This window comes from Prosopis cineraria, unplaced genomic scaffold (assembly GCF_029017545.1).
Source record: "Prosopis cineraria cultivar Desert tree isolate PC_DT_omini unplaced genomic scaffold, ASM2901754v1 PC10, whole genome shotgun sequence".
NCBI classification, from domain to species: Eukaryota; Viridiplantae; Streptophyta; class Magnoliopsida; order Fabales; family Fabaceae; genus Prosopis; species Prosopis cineraria.
The window spans coordinates 34,097,322-34,118,103 of record NW_026555341.1 but is presented as its reverse complement, the minus strand read 5'-3'; the positions used below and the strand labels follow the sequence as shown (position 1 = coordinate 34,118,103).

Below are 20,782 nucleotides of genomic sequence, written 5' to 3'. Positions count from 1 at the left end.
AAATTAACCGAATCTTGGCTTGGCTCAAAAAAATAAAATTGAATCACTAAAAGCAAATTTTAGATTACATTCTTATATATAAACTAAAAGTAGATTAATTTGATGAACCGGTGTTGAGTCCAGTGAAAAAATCTAATTCCTCACAACATTACGAATTAAAGTTCGAATCTCCATTGAGAGTCATCCGCTGAGCAATAAAAGAGAAAAAAAAATTAATTTAATTATGGCTATTATCGCCCACAATGTTTCATTGAAAAAAAAAAATGTATAATTACAAGCCTGGTAAACAAAGAGCGCCAGGAGGATAAATTATAAAAGAAGGCTACGCCTCACAAGCTTGAGTAGCCGAACAAAATTCAAAAGACTATAAAGATAAGTAGCCTTGAGTGAGTGATTACTGGTCAGTGATCGTCTGATCAACAAGACCATATTTTATATTATTTTTTAAAGCAGAAGTACATCAGTTATTTCTCGTTCACAAGGTTGAGTCAAGATAAGTCCATACATTACAAATGTTATTCCTTTTTCCGTGTAGGGAAAACAATTTTTAAATATGCTCGAACCTTGTTTTTATTAATCACAAATTACTGTTTACAACACTTTTCACGCAGAAAAAATTCAAAGCTATCTTCTCTCCTTCAAAATCCATCCATAACGTTACTAATAAAATTAAAATAGCTCCTGAAGCTTAGGCAAAGTAGAAGCTATAAAGTATGAACCAGATGTTAGCACTTTGCTGAACAGATCTCGTTGACTTGGGATCAAATGGTGGAAAGCTCAGATAATAATGTCAAGGTGATGAGAGACTATAAAGTCAAGCTTTCTGGGTTTTCAACAATCTTTGAGAACGTCTGAAGGAATGCAGCCAAGTCAGCCCCATAGATTATTCGGTGATCAGCTGTTACATTCACCTGCAAAAGAAAAATTTGAGCCCATGAGAATCATATCCAGAGAAAACGTCATTTACATTTACAATTTCCTCAGAGATGGTCCCAACATGTTGTACAAGCATTTAGCTGCTTGTAAACTGCGATAAATGTTGTACAAAACCAAGATTAAGAGAAAGACATCACATCTTAACTTAAAGCTTCAAGACTCAAATTTATAGGCCTTTTTCCTTTATTGTGCATTAATTATTAAACCTAACTTTATGATATAAGACTTTCCACATCAACTCAAATCCATTCACATAACCTAACAATATGAAAGCAAGCCATATGAGATTGTACAATGCAATCTGAATACAGCAGTCTGATTATGCAAAACATCGTTGGAAGTTAGAAACATTTGCAGCTATGGTAGGAAACAAGCACAAGAAGAACGTCCACAAAGCTCTTGGGTTGCCGAGCAAGAACCTATTTTTTTCCCAGACCATGAAACATAGTTTTTGAACTCTGAAGAGAGATCATGGATTTTTTATTCATGCAAACTTGAGAATAAAGAAAACTGGTCGCTATAAGTGTGGCAGATAAAGCACGCAAAAAATATAAATTTTAACCCTTAAATACCATCATCAGCAACAAGATCAAGATGACAATTACCTCTAGATAAGAGTGCGATAGTTGAATTTGGAAAGTGCTTAAAAAATATTAGCAAACAATTTTCAGCCTTAGCAAATTGGATTTGTTATTTGCAATGCAACCTCTACTAGAAGAACATATCGTTCATTGACTACGAAGGGAATTGAACCCTCTACAAAATGATGATTTATGGACATTACAAGCTATAAGCTCTAACTGGACAACCACAACCAAATACATTTTCATGAATCGTTGTAGAGATTCTAGAAAATAAATAACTTGAGAAATTGCAGCATACATGTTCTCTTTGGATGAATAATACAATCGAGTAATTATATCCTTGATGGCTAGGGGGAAAAACAAGTCCTACCATCTACTTACATCAAGCAACATAGCAGGGAAGAAAGGAATGAGCTCATCAAGCGCTTATCATTAAAAGTATTTGCTATAATATGTTGAGAAGATGTAGATTGGAGCTAGTAAAAAGTCCAAGATCAACCAAATCAATAGTCAGCTGAGACATAAAAGACACTACGGGAGCCCCAAAAAAAAATGGCAAGAGAACTCTCAAGAATAGGCATGCCAACAAACAAACCACATCACAACAAAAGCATATTGAAAAAGTCTGGACAACATTCAAAACTCAGGGCATGAATTATCTTTTTATCTATTGATGGTGACATAAATGTGAACATCCCAAAATGGGCAGCGAATAGCATCCTCACAGGTTTTGCATTTTTCATGTCACACATTTCTGCGGACCTCTCTAATAATATACCTTTTTGGTCACAAAAATAACTGACTCTTCTTGTCTTGACAATGCCCATACCCACAATTCCCTTTTATGGAAATATGTTTACTTTCTAGCTGCATCCTGTATGCGGATTTAATTGGCCATGCACTAGACCCCACTGAAATCAAGAAATTTGAGTGGAATATTCATGGTATGTGGCTTTAATTGGCCATCCACTGCACCAAACTGAAATGAAGAAATCTGAGTGGACTCTCATGATAGAAATTGCAACACATTAATATGCCAGGAAATGACGCCAACTGCAGAGTCAAAAGATATAGTAACCACTACCCACTGTCACAACACTTTTGTCACAAACAAAATCTCCATCTCAATTTGAATTATATTAAGCTTCAACCAATACTTGTACCTCCTCCTTCCTCCAAAATTACCTTGAAGGGCGAAACTTAATTCCTATAAAAAGCAATCTAGATCAAGCAATTTTTGAACTTGGCGATAGCTAGAGGCTTTGTTAACGTATAAGTCAGATATTTTCCTCAGTACTGGTTTTCTCAGGCTGCTAATGGTTTGCTCAGTTTTTGTTTTGTCCATGCCAAGCCGCTAGAGAACATGACATAGCTGGTGCACTCACCGGTCAGCGTAGTTACCTGCTAGATGGGAAACCCTGAGGAGACATAAGGCAAGGCACTGAAGTAGATTCTGCGGTATGTAAAACGTGTTGCAGATCTGAGTTTTGAATTTAATCAGAACTAGAGAAGATTGGAAGGATTTGTTCACTCAGATGACACAAGGGACTTGAACAAGCAAAGATCTCTCACAGGTTATGTGTTATGATTAGTAATTACACAGTTACTTGGAGATAAAGGTCATGACATTGACCTTCAAGGAGACTATTTGATTGCAAGTTTGCTTAGTTAGTTCAGTTCGGATAAGGAAGTGACCATAGTTCAGAGTGGCTGGTGAAGTGAATTTCGCCTACCCAAAGATCAAATTCATTGCAGACAAACTAAATTTAGAATGTAGAAGTTCAGTACCATTTTGTTTGTGACAATATAATACAATATTGTCAAGAAAAATGATATTGAAGACAATCTGTTATAAATCCTCCACAACTGGCAAGTGTCCAAAAATTTGCTTGAACTTGATGAATTTTTCCAGTCGAGCAAATAACTTTGGCCAAGTATTGTCTAAAGCCTCACATACTTCAAGGCAGGATGTAGATCTGTTTATGTGAGTCCAAGAAACTCAAGTTGTTTCTCGACACTTGAATGTGTTGCAACTTCCATCATTAGTAATCACAGTAATTTCTCACTCTAGTTCTCTATCTAAGCCAGCCTAGGACATGAACCATTAAAACCACATAGATATAAGCGGCTGTAAGTGTCAACACATTACTGCCCTTTTAGAAACAAGCTAGCAAAGAAGAGAGTGCAAACTTCTAGAAAAGAAGATTGTGCTTTTTGAGTGAAACTATTTCTCATAGAGTGCGGAGAATATACAACTTTTTGAGAGTAGTTGTTGTGAGATAAATGGGTATATTCAAGGTTCTGGAGAGTTTAGTTAGGTTTTTTATCACTCCATTTGTTTCAACCTATCATCCATTGTTAACCACTTATTTTATTGACTAAGAAGCCGATCTCTGTCAAAAAGCACTTCAAGGTCCGCTAGATGAATTTGTTGCTCTAAGCATAAAGTGAAATAAGTGAACAATAGCACAATAAAACATTTAATTATAAGCAAATAACTCACCAGCATTTTATTTTTCACACTGAAGAATCCATCTGCATCAGCCACAACAGTAGGCTTTGATGCTCCAACAGCCATGATAGCACCCTAACAAGTAAATGGCAAATTTCAGCCAAAAAAAAAAAAAAAACAAAAATACCACAAAATGAAGTACGGAATCTATAAAAGTCATGGGTTGAAGTCCTTGATGTCACTACGTACCTGCCCTGGAGGAAGTATGGCATCAAACCTATCGACTCCAAACATACCCAAATTGGAAAGCGTGAAAGTTCCTGTGGACAGAAGGGCGCAGGTTAACTTAGGTTGAAAGATTCAAATCCCTTCGAATGAGCACTAGAAAAGACACACAAATAACTTCCTAATGAAACCTGAATTATACTCATGAGGTTGCAACTGCTTTGCTCGAGCTTTGTTAACTAGCTCTTTCCACTTTTGAGACAGAAGATAGAGATCCAACTGAAGTACCAAAACAAGAAAACAAAAAACTTGGCATTTGAAAACCAATGGGAAGTTGATAACAGAAACAAATGCTCAAGTGAAAGTTTTGATTTAGAAATCAGGTTTCATAATGAATCACGGACCTTATCCGCATCCTGAAGAACAGGTGTAATTAAACCACCATTGATTGCCACAGCAACAGCTATGTTTATGCTACTGTTATAGGTAAAGTTCTTCCCATCTTTGCAGCTTGCATTTACTACTGGATGCTGAACAAGAGCCATTGCTGCGGCCTTTGCTAGAATGGCCGTCATAGTCACTCCCTTTGGTTTAACCTAAGGATTAAATAGGAAATATATAAATTTGCATCAGAAACCCCGTATTCAGCTAGCAACACGAACGAAAGAATGCTTTCAGCGTATATACCTTTTCATATAGAGAATCAAGTGCGTCAGTCTTCACAGGATACCCCACTCGGAATGTAGGCACAGTAAGACTGTCCACCATGTTCTTCGCAACCGCAGCTTGCATTGTTGTGAAAGGAACAACTGTAGAACCAGGAATTGGAGGTAGAGAAGCCGCGGGAGCAGCGGGAACAGCAGCTTTTGGTGGAGGAGCGGCCACCGGAGCTGGCTCAGCAGTATTAGCCGCATTACTCTTGGAAGGCGTGATTCCAACAGCTGCCTCCACATCAGCAGGAGTAACCCGCCCAAAAGGACCAGTGCCAACGACCGATCCAATATCTATCTTGTGCTGTTTCGCAAGCTTCTTTGCATAAGGAGTCGCCACGGTTTTTCCTGGTCCAGCAGAAGCCACCTTGGCCGGCGGAGGAGACTGATGATCGATCGCCGGAGCAGGATTCGAAGTGCTAGGCGGAGGAGTGGAAGCAACAGGAGCAGCTACGGCGGCGGGGGCAGAAGAGCCTGATTTGGCTGCCTTGGCTTTGGCTTCAGCAATTTCCTCTTCCGTCTCGGCCAACAGTCCAATGGGAGCACCAACAGGAGCGGTCTCGCCCTCACCAACTACAATAGCGGCGAGAATCCCATCGTAGAAAGTCTCGACATCCATGTCAGCCTTGTCGGACTCAACCACGACAACGCTCTCGCCCTTGGAGAGAACATCCCCCTCAGATTTAACCCAGGAGACAATCTTCCCCTCTGTCATGGTGGAGCTGAGGGCAGGCATAAAGATTTCCCGGATCTTGGCTTGAATGGAGAAGACTCTTCGGCGAGGCTTGGAAGGTAATGCGGTGAATTTACGCCATGAGAGGGAAGTAGAAAGAGAAGAGGAGAAAGAAATGGAGGCGGTAGGGGAGGTGGTGGCGAAGGAGGAGGAAAGAAAGAGAGAAGCCATGGCGGAGATGGAATATAAGATGAATGTGGTAATGTGAGAGAGACAACAGAGAGGAATTGAGTGAATAAGAATGGGAATGAAGGAAAGAATATGGAAACGAAAGGAGAAGAAGATGGAGGAGGCGGAGAATACGAGGGGGCTTTGCTTTGCGATAGTTGTACGCTGTTGAGCTGCTGCTTCTCTTTGCTCTGGTTTCATCGCCCCAGACATGAGCACTGGAGCCTTTTTTCGGTACAAAAATTTTGGGAAAAATCACAATTACGTGCCTTGTTATTAATGCATTAATAATATGATATCAGGTAATATTTGGTAATTTGAATAGGCAGGTTAAATAAAAAATTTTATTTAAATAGTTTAAATAACAAAAGTTATTGCTATTTGGTAGTGTTTCAAAAATGCATATAAAAATTTAAAATTATAAGGTTTAAAAAAGATTTTAAATTATGAATGAATTAAGATAAAATTTAAATTTATATAAAAAAGGATAAAATTTGGATTTCCAAATCAATAAATTTTTAAATGTCTAAAAAAGATATTTGACTTAAATCTAAATTCATGTCATATCTAAACATAGAGTTGCGAAAACACCATGATTTTAATTTATAAATAAAAAACAAATATTATTAAAATATTTTTTTGTTTAAAAAATCTCACCCCAATAAAGTAGTTACTTGTTTTTCAACTAACCCTATCTTTTAATATTTATCTCTATGAAACACCTTATAATAAATATAAAATTATTATCAATAAGAGCATCTTTGAAAAAAAAATGCAATGATTACATCTCGAAAGACTAAAAATGTCTTATATTTTTTAACATTCAACTTCTCAAAAAAAACTTATATTTTTTAACAGAAAGGGTAACATATTGAAAATTTTATAACTAACTGTATAAATTCATAAGATTGTCTATCTAGTTACAATTAATATAGGGGCATCTTTCAACAAAAATTTAAACATTGATTCATTATATTATAAGAAATTAGTACATTTTACTGATCCAACTCATACTGGCATTAGTCATGATACACTACATTATATTATGGTGGGAGTAAATCTAAAGAGCTTACAACCTCGTTGGCCCAGATAGAAGAAAGGATAAAAATAAAAATAACTTTCTTTTTAAATTGTGCATAACTATCTTTTCATTCAAAGCATTGCCTAATAGTAAATGTGGATAACTCTTATAATAGAGTTAGAACTGTAATATGCTTCAAGTTATATGAATTGGCTCAAATAACTAATCATATTGAAAAACAAGTAATTCAAATAAGAATAAGTTTTTTCTTACCTAGGCTGTATAACTTATAAATCATATAGGTTAATTTCAATAAATTAGAGTTGACCTATTTAACTTATATTATTTTTAAAAAATTAAAAAAAAAAGAAAAATTTTATCATTAAAGAGGGGTATAAATCATATAAGATATGACTTACGTGGCTGGCTTAATTTTTTAGTGTATTTAGAATAAATTATGAAAAAACTATCATATTAAAACTCAACATTTAAGTTTATTTTTAAAAAAAATTCATAAATTAATGAATTAAAAAAAACAAAGAGTTGACAGGTTAATTCATTCAATCTATCAATACTCAAGGATTGGATTGAGTTAAAGCCATTTTCATATGCATTGAACCCAATTCATAAAAATGAGTTGAACTTAATTCAAATCATATTAGTCAATTTATATAATCTAGGTTGGCTTATATTCTTAGCTTTAAGCAGAGATTTGAATCGTGGTCCGGCGTGAAAGTGGGGAAAAAAGGCTTTCAAACTCGTCAATACAAAAGGCCAGCACATAGCTAAAAGCCGGGAACCTCACGTGCTTTGTTATTTTGGGCCTGCATTTCTCTTAACCCAATTCTTCCAGCCCATTTTGATTTGCTGTCGTAGCCTTCAGAGTTGATCTTTTAGGCCTTATACATTGGGCCTTATCGAAGTAATATTCGGCTTACTATCATCAAGGCTTTGGAGATGAATAGGCTGTTTGGATTAACATTATAATTAATTTTGGAGCCTAAATAATCAATTTTTAAAAAAATTACTCAAGCGGTCAAAAAAATTGATAATTAATTATTGATTTAAAATTAAAATTTAAAATAAACCTTTAAAGATTGCTTGTAGATTAAATTTTACTGTTCAATAATATAATTTACTTCTTAAATAAAGTTTAACAAATATAATACGATTAAATATAACTTTATCAATAATTTAATTTTAAAAAGTAATATATTTTATAGTAATTTATACAATTAACATCAATTTCAGTATCTAAATAAATTATATTATAATATAATTAATTATAATTAAAATTAATCATATTATCAACTATTTTTATAATTAATTATATTCAACTGAAATTTAAACAAGTTAAAAATTCGATACAAAAACATATTTATTGAATACTCAAATTAACTATCTCCAAAGACAAATCCATCAAGACAAGTTTAAAAAAACAAAAAACAAAAAGGCCAAGCCACGGGTGAACCAAAAAATGGGGGTGGAGTGATGAAAACATGTATTTTATATATTATTATATTAATTAAAAATATAAAATTAAATAATTTTTTAACCAAATTTTGCATTAACAAGTATCCATTTTATCCATTGCCCGGAAAAGCACAATCTCAAGCCAAGACTTAACTTTTCTAACACCCCCCTAAGTAGGATTATCGATCTCTAATTTCATATTTCGAGAGGCATTGAAACTTGGAAAAGTTCTAATGCTTAATAGATACCATACCAATGTTTCATCCTAGTATTCTACGACTCTGGCAATTGTCTACCTTCAAAAACTTCTCTAGCTTCTGGCATGGGGAGCCTTTTTTTTTTTTACATGACCTTTTTTAAATTTTCTAAGAGGCATTCAAAACTTGTTCTATGCAAAACAATTTATTTATTTTCTGTGTATGTAAAATTCATCTATAGTTGGAGTGAATGAGGTTTTTCAATACAAACAGCATATCAGTAGATCTAAAAAGGAAATAAGTGTTCTTGTTTGCTAAACAAGCTTGAAGATTTTTTTTCTTGGCATACAAGAAGTGTGAAGAATTTTGATTTCACATTTCAGTGTATAAATCAAATGTAACTATGCAAAATATAATTTTACATCTCAATGCTAAATGAAAACTCTATTGTTCTAAAAATATCAACATTAATAGAGCCTTATAACTTAGCAATGAATTAGGAATCTCTCCTATTGGAAATCTTGGCAAATATCTCGAGATTTCCATTCTGCATGAAAGAGCTTTTAAATTAACTTTTACTCCTCTTATTGGAAATACTCATTCTCGTTTATCTTCATGGAAGAGTCACTATTTCAACACTGTAGGAAAATCTATTCTCATAAAGTCTGTGCTATCTTTCATTCCTAACTCTATTATGTAAACTATGATTCTTCTTGACAATGTACTCTTTGAATTAGATAAAAGGTTTCGTAACTTTCTTTAAGACTCCTATGATGGATCGAAAAAAACCTCACCTTCTCTCTTAAGATGATATTACTAAGGGAAAAGAAAATGGCGGTATTGGCTTCAAGAAAATCAATAATCAAAATATTGTTTTCATCATGAAACTTTGTTGAGGCACTATTGCCAAACCTAATTGTCTTTGGGTTCGGATCCTTTACAATCAATATAAGTGCAATAAACCTACCATCCCAATGGTTTGCAAAACTAATTCCTCCTCTTACACTTGAAATAGTATTTGTAAAGTTTAGGATGCCTTTATATCTCATGTTGGCTGGAAAGTCAGCAAGGGAGATCAAATATCCTTCTGGTGTGATAGGTGGTCTCCTTTGCCCGAGCCTCTTGTTACGTATGCTTCTCTTAAAGCTGAGGACCTTCTTCATACTAGAATTTCTAATTTTCGCTTAGTTACAAGTAGATGGAATATTCACAAAAATTAATCGTTATCTTCTCCATCCTATTGGTTCAACCTCCCAACCCTCATGGAAAAAATAATACTTATGTTTGGAGACCTTCTTCTAATGGCAACTTCTCCATCAAGTTTTCTGATAAAGCTATTAAGAATTGTGGAGGAGATATCAATTCCAAAATTTGGTCTACTATATGGAAATAGCCTACTTATGAAAAGATCAAGTTTTTTTTCCTGAAAAGCTACATGGGATCATCTCCACACCAAATTTGTCAATCCTAACAACGTGAATCCTTCCATAAGAGCTTGCCCCTTCGATTGCAACTCCCTTGACTCCTCCATTCATATTTTACACGACTACACTAAATCAAGCCAAGCGTGGATGAAATTAGTAAAATACTCAAAACTTAACACTTTCTTTTGTCTTTCCTTACAAGATTAGATTCTTTGGAATGCAAAAAATAGCGTTGGAGGCCCAAATACCAGAAGAACCCCTTGGAAAAAACTATTTGCTCACATATGTTGGAACATTTGGAAAGATCGCTGCTCTTATATATAACCTAAAGATCACATTCCTGACAAGGATATCATCTTCTCCAGCACCCAAGACATTATCAATGATAGCTATCTCCAAACTCAACTCGAGAATGTGCATTTAGACCATGACAGATCTCTTGCTAAATGGACTCTACCAAAACCTGGTTGGGTTAGATTGGGTGTTGATGGTTTAGTCTTCACCAATGGAGCTGCTACATGCAATGGCCTTATCCGCAATGACTAAGATGATTGGATAAAAGGCTTTACCAAATACCTTGGTTATCATCCTAGTACTACCGTTGAGCTCCTGACCATCCTTAAAGGTCTTTTTCTTTTTTGAAAATACAAAATTACCCATGTTAATGTTTACTCTGACTCCATTGAAACTTTATCGCTTATTCGACATTACCACAATCCCAACCACCCCCTTCAATGAAGTTATAAGCAAAATCAGAGACCTCACCATAAGGGACTAGGTCATCAACTTCAACTATATGTTTGGAGAATTCAACAATTGTGCGAATTGGTTGGCTAGCTTGTCAAGCTTTAAACGACAATATCGACATCTCAATTTTTGAAGATCCTCCGTTTAAATGTCACATTCTTATGCATCTTGATTTAACTTAATCTTGCATGGTTATCTGTGGCCTTGTATTAAAAAAATATAATTATGATTTATAAAGTGGCCTATCTTTTACTATAAGTCATAAAATGCACTAATGTTGCACATTTCAAATTTCATAAAAATATGAGACATTTTGGTTATAAATCATACTCCCTCTGTCCCAAATTATATGCACTTTTGAAAGAATTTTGTAACATCCTGATTTTTATATAATAAAGAAATTGTGGAATTTAGGTTTTAAGGAAAAAAAATGATAATAATAGGAATTTATATTATTTGAGGTTATTTAGAAATAATATTATGATTAGGTATTTAATTATGAATTTAAAAATTTAAATTTAAAACCACATAAGCAATATTTAGTTAAGATATAATACATAAATAATTTTTTTTATGTGTGTGTTAAAAAAAGAGAAGGTAGAAGGAACAAAAAAAGGGGGGGTGAAAGGTTGTTGTTTCTAAATCCCACATTGGTTAGATGAGGGAAGAGAAGAGGTGCCTTCATGTATAAAAAGGAGGGGGTGTGTGCATTAGGAAGCATGAGAGGCTAAGATGCAATTTAGAGGAAATTGCAACTTTTGGCCCAAAGGTTTGAATAATTAAATTCAAACCTATATTTTTTTTTAATATAATTTTGGGACTCACAATCTCATTTTTATATTATTTTTCTCTCTTCCTCTCATGTTGCTCGGCGTTTTCTTACAAGAGGGGATTATTTTCTTTTTCTTCAGGTATGTTCTAACTTTCCTGTTTAGATTAGCATTTAAAAATTTATTTAATTACAAAATTAATTTTATAGTTATTTTATAAATAATATTAGCTTTCTAGTGATATGATTATTTTGTAGGATAGAGTAAATATTTTGATTAGGATTTTTCTATAGGATAATTAATCTAATGATATGATGGATTAAAAATATAGGTTAAAACTCTTAGGGATATAATAAATATTATATAATATTTTTTGAGGTTGAAACTCATGATTAAGAATTTTTGAATTAAAATCTAGATCTATATGGTTGAATTTATGTGGAATCTGAGATGTAGGGATAAACCTATAATTATTAAATATTTATTTAAGTATGAATAGGTATTTTTGAGGTTGTAGAAAGGTGATTTGAGGCTTCAGGATAATTTTAAAATTTAATTTATTTTTGGACACATTTTTAGAATATAGAAGGATGAAATTGTGATACTAGAAGTGATTTGAGGATAAAAAAATAGTTTATTAGGGTATGAGAATTTTAGAAAAGAATTTGAAAAGTTAAATGAGGCATAAATCTTAAATTAGTGTTAATATGGATTATAGATCTAAGACTTTCTAACTATTTAAATTAGAGTTATTATTTTAATGTAAAATTAATATATAGTATTGTGAAATAATTATGTAGATTATATTAACAAAGATAGTGGTGAAAAAGGAGTTGTGAAGGGGAACTTGTTATTCAAGACACAAGGTAACCATTATTAATGTGTTGTGATGGGTGTGTTTGTGAATGGTTATGTGTTGTTTTGTTGTTTGAAAAAATTATGAATTATTGAAAATAAATACTATTATATACTTCCGTGAAATTATTGCCAAGTGGGTTAAAAATTTATTTTTATTTATCATGATGAGATATTATTATTCGGATATATTTCTGTTTGGATATTTGAATGATGCATGACTTGTCAGGGTATTTTAATGTATGGTGTTAATGGCCATTTCTGTTCGGTTAATTATTACCACGTGGTAAGCCCTCATTGGACCCAATGAGTGGCGTGTCGCTTGGTCCAACTCACATTTGGCCGGGTGATTTGGCATCCGAGCATGGCGAAAGGAGGATGTAAGGTGCAATCATGCAAATTAAATACTTGTTCGGTTTGTTTAAAAATATTGTTTGGTTAAATATTTTGTGTGCCCACTTAGCAATCGCATGATTAGTTACAACCGCATGCATCATTACATATTAATTTTGGTTACTGGGACTTTTAAGTCTCATTCCCTGTGGTTAATATTTTTACAGGAGTGAGTCCGGCCGAGAAAGCACCAGAGGTGTAACTATGGTGTATGAGACACCATCTTTTATGTTGCCTCTTATTTTGAATTATACAATATATCTTATGCCAACTTAGGACATATCTTCTTTGTGAAGCATGTACTCTAATCCTTTTTATTAAAAGTGTTTATATGACCAAGAGGATTATGTCTGTCCCTCTTGATTTATGATCTGATTTGAATATCATGCCATGAAGATTATATCTGTCCCTCATGGTTTTAATTGCCTTTTTGGATATTTTAAGACTTATGTTATGTCTTGAATGTATCATGGTAAGAAAATTTTTTACCATGATAATGGTTTTAATAATTTGTGAAAAATCGGTTTGTAAATTTGAGGGTGTTACAATTTTTCTATCCTAAAATATAAGACACTTTGAGTAGATTAAAATTTTATTAAATGCATCAATTTTAATATTATTATTTCTCTCTATATAATTAATTTTTGTCCCTTCTCTTTTCAATATATTAAATTATGGGTATTTTTAAAAGTTTATATTTTTGTTTAGAAAGATAAGGTTGTTAAAAGTATTTAATGAGGCTCATCGATATATAAAATTTTATTTAAAAATATCTTATAATTTGAGATGAAGGGAGTAACTTGCATTCAAAAATTCATTCCCTTCAAACATCATTGCCATAAAATTTACCAGCAAGAAGGAAATAAGCAATACTATCTTTAGTCCCATATACAAGATTATACTCATCAGATGCTATTTGTAAGACATATAAAAATATTTTATTTTAATCCTCTTTACAAGACACATCAATAATTATTGTATTCACTCTTACTTTTTAACTTTTGTTAATTGCTGAAAGGTTATTAAATGATAAAATATTTGATTTTTATGGTATACACTTTTATTATTTTTGTGGAGTCTTTAAGAGGGTCAAAATTAAAAGTTAAATTTTTATTTTTTAAATAGAGTTAATAAAATTTAAATTTTTTTTATAATAAAAATGTTATAAATGACGCATAGATAGGAGGGGCAAGTAAATCACTCCCAACTAACTTACTAACGCCAAGATAAATTTGTTGAAGCAATAAATTTGCCAAGAATCCAATTACTTCCCATTTGTGTCCCCACAAATCCTATCATTAAATACTTGTGTCCCCACATATCCTATCATTGAATCCTATCATTTAGATTTGAAATCTCTCACGTTATGAAACCATATACTTAAAATGACAAAATCAGCACATGTTTAAATTTTTAGAGAAAAACACATTTTATAATTTTTAAGTATTTATAAGATTCAATAACTATTATTAAAATACTCACTGCATGGGTAGGCTTAAAGCCAATCAGTGAATCAAAATTCAAATTGACTTATAATGATTTCCTCACAGAGATGCCCAGAATACGTAGGATTGAGCAAGAAAAACTGTATGCAGTCATAATTTATAACTTTTTTTAAAATATAACTTTAAATTCTAATATTTTACTCACATTTTATTCTAAATTTTTATATTTTTTTAATATTCTATGTCTCTTCATTTTTATTTTTCACATGTTTTAGGTCTTTTTCACTCTTTATTTATTTACTTGTTTGACCTTGAGGAAGGATAAGGACGATGGTGAGAATTGACAGGCCTGATATTATCTATCCCCACATGGCGGGCTCTAATAATAGAGCCTGAATATTTTCATTTTAATTTATATATAAGTCTTGAAATTAAATAATGTGTTTCCACTTTCAAACAAACCAGACAGATATTATTTTATTTCATAGTTTCCATCGGAGCAAGGAAAGGGACGGGGCAGTATAAGAATGGAAGGGAAGGATTGTGATGAAATTAACCATTCTAAAAACATACGAAATAGCGAAGGAACTTCACTATATATATGTGCGTGTATGATAAAATTTGTTTAAACATTGTTTCAGAAACATGATTAAAAAAACAATTTATTTAATTATGGTGTCACGTAATTATTAGCATTGAAGAGTAAACACTTCCTCATACACGATACTCAGGTAAGAACTTAATCATAATTAATCATAATTTCAATTAATTAGAAAATCAATTTGCATGTAAACTCTTAAATGGATGACGTCATTGCAGATAAGGGCACGTTTTATGTACATCTCTTTGCTTAATTGGAGGGAATAGTGGGGATGAGAGGGGAGATTTTAATGAGTTGGATTTAAGAAAAAAAAGATAAATAAGGTTAGAAAATTTTAATAATAAAGAGATGCAAGATAGAAGAATAAAGAAAACTAATCAAAAAATTTTAAGTTTTAACCCTATTTCTCGTTTTTTTTTAGACCCAGCTTATTAAAATATGATTATAAATTATGAATAATATTATTTACTTGAATTATTTATAAATTAATAAAAAATAGGAGATGAGTGCCAATACATTATATAAAATTTATTTAAAAGGTCAATAAACAATAAATAACATAAGAACATGGCCAGTCAGCAAATGAAAGCTGGTTTAATTGATATGTGCGCAACTTATATCACATAACAATGGAAAATATTTGTATTAACCCAATGTACCATGTGAATTATAATTTGTCTAATAAAGTATGCCATGTTAGTACCAATTCAATCAAGAAGAAACTAGTGTTATCATTTTTAATAAATTTATTTTTTGACTTTCTTGTCATTTCTCTTTTTCATCGTTAATGATGGAATAAATTTATATTTACCATCATCTAACATGTCATATTTTTATTAAATAAATTATGAATAATATGATGTATCGAGTCAATACAAAAACTTTTCTTGGTTGGAATTTGGCTGATGATAATTTAAGAATTTTTTTTTGAGCAATAAATACTTTTAAAATTATCTTTGAATATTGGGATAATGACAGAGTATGTGTTTGAATTAAAAAAGTTACAATTAAAGTTAGAGTTTAATTAACGTTAACAAATTGAGGTTAGAAAAAAAGTCAGTGAATGTAATGTAATTTATATTTGGATATTTTTTTAAAAAATCAGTTGGACAAACTGAAATTTTTTTAAATGATTTGATTTAAAAGTCAATTGAGATGTATGATGACAAAAACGAGCATAGGTTTTGTTATATATTCTTATGACTAATTTGATATTTTTAAGAAAAAATATGAAACTTAAAATTACATTTAAAACAAACATAGATTAAAAATGTAAAATATATTGACAAGTCAAAAATCTTAATTTTTTAAAAATGTAGAATTAAATGATAAAATTTAAAAATCTCAATTATGAAAAGTTGAAATAAATTTATAAATTTAAATATATATTTTTTAGAAAATAAAATATTAAAATTATAAAATAAAAAAAACATATTCAGAACATTATAAAATTATAATGTTATATTATGATATTTTTGTTATGATTCTTCTTTATTTGTTCTAGATATTTTAGATCCTTTCTTATCTTCATAAATTTCACATATATTTTAGATATTTCATATTTTAAATTCTAAATTTCATAAAATATAGAATTTTTATTTTATAAAATTGATTGATATTTTATTTGTTGGATCATTTTATTTATATACTATAATTATAATTATCTTATAATATTACAATTTGGAATAGAATATTTAGAAATGGATAAATTATTATAACATTATAATTATAATTATATTATAATATATTTATATTTATAATTATTCCTCCTCGCCTCCTCGATCATTCCCTTCTTCTTCCTCAAACGGCATAATTGGCAAGATGACACCCAAACTCAATTAAACCCATGGCAAAACTCATGGATGATGACGGCAATGACGATGACAATCATAAAGGCTTGCTTGCATTCACCAGTTGCGTGCCCAAGACTATTGCCAGTGGCTATTAACGTAAGCAACACATAGTCGAGATCAGCCGACAACGATGATCTCTAGTCAAATCCAACAAAGCAAAGGAGATGGAGGTGAAGGGCGAGTAAGGGATGACGACAGCATGAAAAAGAAGGTGAGAAGCAGAGCAAGGAGAGAATTGGTAGAGGTGAAGATAATGAGGAGAGAGAAAAGCATGGGGCGTTGGCTTTCAAAAACACTATCGCAGAAGCTTAAGCAGTTGGCTTTCACAAAAATGTTCATTAGAACCTAACGCTAGTTGGAATTTTTTTAATCCAACATTAGTTTTGAGGCTCTTGACATCACAACCTTGGTTGAGGATATTCCAACTTAGGTTGAGATGTAATCCAAACATGCTCAGAGAGGTCCTCAATTAATTCAAATTATGTTACAAGTATCAAATTTTAAGAATTTACAAATTTAACTCTTAAATTTATAATTTTATTATGATGAATTTATAATTTGTGTTTAAAATTTTAACAAAAAAATAAATTTATTTATTCTCCAACCATGTTAAAATTGAAAACACAAACAGCAAATTCATTACAACGAAATTACAAAATTAAAAGACAAACTTAACATTCTTAGAATTTGACACTCATAACTTAATTTGAATTAATTAGTCTTTTTAGAACTTATCTATTATTCTCTCTTAAATATTGAAGTTTGTTCATATTCTAGTGAGTTTTAAAAATTCAACTCATCTCATGTTTTTTTTTTTTAATGCTATGCTCAATGATTTTTATTTTTTTATTTTTGCCAAAAAAACAAGGTATAACGTCAATCGGTTGGTCCTCATATCACGTTTTTAAGCATCTCAATCCCCTCCCTTCTCACATGTGATCATTCTATGAAATCGATCATAAAAGTCAATATATATAATTTGAAAATGAAAAGATAAAAATAATAAGTATAGCGTGAAACATAAGTCTTTTTTTTTTTTTTGGTTTGGCCTGAAGAAATACAAGTCTAAATGGTAATTGCACTTTTACTTCGGTTTTTTCATGACTTGATAAACCCAAAAAATATAACTTAATGTTTAGAGTTTGGAAGGAGAGAATCAAGAAATAAATTGTAACAATATGCTCCCGTTGGTTTTATTTATAAAGCATCCTTTAAAAAATCATTTTTAATTTTAATTTAAATCCAAAATATAAAATATCTTATAATATTTAAATCACATTTTTTAATTTTATATTTTCTTGATTAATGTAAAAATATTTAATGAAGTTATATTATTATTAAAAGTCAAGAATAAAAAAGAGAGTGCAACTCATTTTTTATGATATTAAAATTTTTTAATATGTGTAAAATAGTTGAAAATGTGTTATAATAAAAAATTAAAGGAAGTACTATTGATATATTTACTTTTTTATAATTAATAAATAGTCACTCATGCATGTCCCTTTTTTTTAACATATAAATGTACAGGAGTCATTTTGAACAATTGAGTTAGGGCCAGGGAGAGTGATCCTGACACGCGAGTTTCCAAATAACCTTCAAATTCACTCTCATTTGTTTAACTTTAAATATATATTAATAATTTCATAATCATCATATTACATTATGATTTTAGTAATATAATGTACTAACCAATAAGGATTGAGACTAGCTAAAAAGGATAGTCTCCCATAATTTTATAAATCAAAGTTCGAATATTTGTTAAAAGAAGTATTTATTAATGTTTAATACTCAACCATATCTTTCATGAAAAGATACATTGAGAGTAATAAAAAATGAGACAAAATGAGACAAACTTTTATGAAAAATTAGTAAATTGTAAGAATGCATTGTGACTTGTCAAACTTCGCCATGTTCTTAAATTTCCAATTTTAAAAAAAAATAAAGAAAGAAAGAATTTATGAAGAGAGCCGACAAAGTTGGCATTAGTGTCCGCGAAGAAATTTTGAGGCCTAAAATGAAAATATCAGTAAAGCTTGTGTAATTGCCACTTTAGAAAAATAACCACAAATTATTTTTTACAAAATGATATATTAAAATCTTATATTATAGTAATTCTAATAAAATATTAAATTAATTTAATAAAAAAATGAAAATTAGAGTTGGCAAAGTGCTCCCACTCCGTCTTGATCTTATATATTAAGATAGAATGTGAATATTAAGATGCTTCATCTGTTTAACAATGTAAATCATTTTTAATCGAATCTTACATTAATAAAGTAGTTCGTTATTTTTAAACTAACTATATATTTTTATATTTACTCTTATTTAATAAAGTGTTTTATAATAAAATAAATATAAAGTGACTTATTTAGTATGAGCACTTTTTGAAAGAAAAAAAATAATAATCACACTTTAAAAAATTAAAAATATTTTATATTTTTTAACAAAGAAAATATATAATATTAATTATTTATGTGAAGAAACAATAATAATTATATAATTTTTAAACAAGATTTTAATAAGGCTAGCCTTGATGGTCTAAAACCATACACAATTTTAATATCAATATTTGTCAATGTTTAGACTTTAGAATAAAAAAAGATGAAAAAGAAAAGTGAGATCATGAGAGAAAATTAGAGCAAGCTAATGTACTGTAAATCCATGTATTATGGATCTCGTTATTTTTTTTCATAAATAATGGGCCCATCTCAATAAATAATGTTATGCTGTGAAAGATTGGATCTTTTCAACCAATTATTTATAAATATATATATATATATATATATAACAGTATAAATAGCAATTATACATACACACATATATAATGGGGACGTTTAAAAAATTTGGAGGCATATGGCAATTGCCTCGCTTGTCTTATAGGTTCCACGGCCCTGGCTGATATCATGCTTCATGCTGGCCAATTCCAATAATTGAGTTTAGGTTCGGATATTTTAATTATTAGATAGCAAGTTTTAAAATTGGATAACAAGAGCTTGTTTAGTTCTGTTTTATGTTTTATATATTTTTTTAAAATTATATAATAGTTTTTTCATAACAAATTTTGAAAAAAAAATCTGTTTAAATTATTATTAAAAAAATATTTAAATTGGAAAATAAAAGGTAAAAGAATAATTTATTTTATTAACATTACTGTCATTAATCAAAACATGATATTTTCTGTTTTTTTTAGTTTCATAGAACAAAAAATAACAAAATATTTAAAACATGTTTTGGTTTTCTAATTTTTTAGAACAATTTTTAATTTCTTTGTTTTTCAGAATAGATAACAGAAAATGCATTTTCAATTTTTTTTACAAAAAAAAAAAACACAGGTAATCAAACAAGTCTCTGAATTTTTTCTTGACTTAACTAATACTTCATCCATTTAAAAAATGTAAGGTATTTTTTAAAAAGTTGGATATTAAAAAATGTAAAGCATTTTTAGTCTTTTAAGGTGTAATCATTGTCTTTTTTTTTAAAATATCCAATGATTTTATATTTATTATAAGGTGTTTAATAAGGGTAAGTATGAAAAGATAGAGTTAGTTTAAAAGTAGGTAACTGCTTTATTAAGAATGATATTCAATTAAAAATATTTTATATTTTTTAGTGAAAGGAGTAAGTTTTCTTTAAAGTCAACAAGGAAAAGTTAATAAGGAAAGTGCCTGGAACAGAAAAATACAATTTATGAAACAATTATTATATTCATATGAGCTTAAATAATCAAGACGATGACATCTCAGGAGTAGATATTTAGAAAGTAGTATTACAAGAGATCAAAAAAATATTAGCAAGTCATACATCAAGAAAGTGATAAACATTCATGCTCCGACGCACGTATTCCCCTTAGCATAAATATTAGCAAGTCATACATCAAGAAAGTGATAAACATTCATGCTCCGACGCACGTATTCCCCTTAGCATAAATAATTCATTAAAACATTTGGAGTCTCTATCGTCTCAAAAATTCAAATAACGCGCTTTGAATGTCCCATGACATCAGCCATGTTTTTAGCAACTTGGTTTTCTGCAATCTTTCTTCTCTCCCTTTTTTTATTTAAATTTTTTTTAGCGGGTTAAAGTATGAAGACTTATCAAGTTCAGTGAGACAGTGTATGTCGGTAAACTTAAAAATTGTTTATATGAAAATAAATCTAACAACAAAGTCCTCCTCACATTTGAATCCAAGATCTTC

The 20,782-nt window shown here is 30.5% G+C and overlaps 1 protein-coding gene across 1 annotated transcript; it reads right to left on the bottom strand.

Annotated features, from left to right (window-relative positions):
• Positions 1-387: 387 nt before the first annotated feature.
• On the bottom strand, positions 388-6,038 carry LOC129323004 (dihydrolipoyllysine-residue acetyltransferase component 4 of pyruvate dehydrogenase complex, chloroplastic). The gene is made up of 6 exons (XM_054969502.1): positions 4,885-6,038; positions 4,602-4,793; positions 4,389-4,476; positions 4,222-4,292; positions 4,024-4,107; positions 388-911 (listed from the first exon to the last, which is right to left on the bottom strand). Exons 1-6 carry the CDS (start codon positions 6,019-6,021, stop codon positions 807-809), a joined length of 1,677 nt encoding a protein of 558 aa, XP_054825477.1. The 5' UTR covers positions 6,022-6,038; the 3' UTR covers positions 388-806.
• Between the last annotated feature and the right edge of the window lie 14,744 nt (positions 6,039-20,782).

Coding starts and splice junctions, on each gene's coding strand:
- LOC129323004 (XM_054969502.1), bottom strand. CDS start 6,021: ATGTCTGGGGCGATGAAACCAGAGCAAAGAGAAGCAGCAGCTCAACAG. Junction 4,108..4,221: donor CCATACTTCCTCCAGGGCAG/GTACGTAGTGAC, acceptor TTTACTTGTTAG/GGTGCTATCATGGCTGTTGG. Junction 912..4,023: donor GTGTGAAAAATAAAATGCTG/GTGAGTTATTTG, acceptor TTTCTTTTGCAG/GTGAATGTAACAGCTGATCA.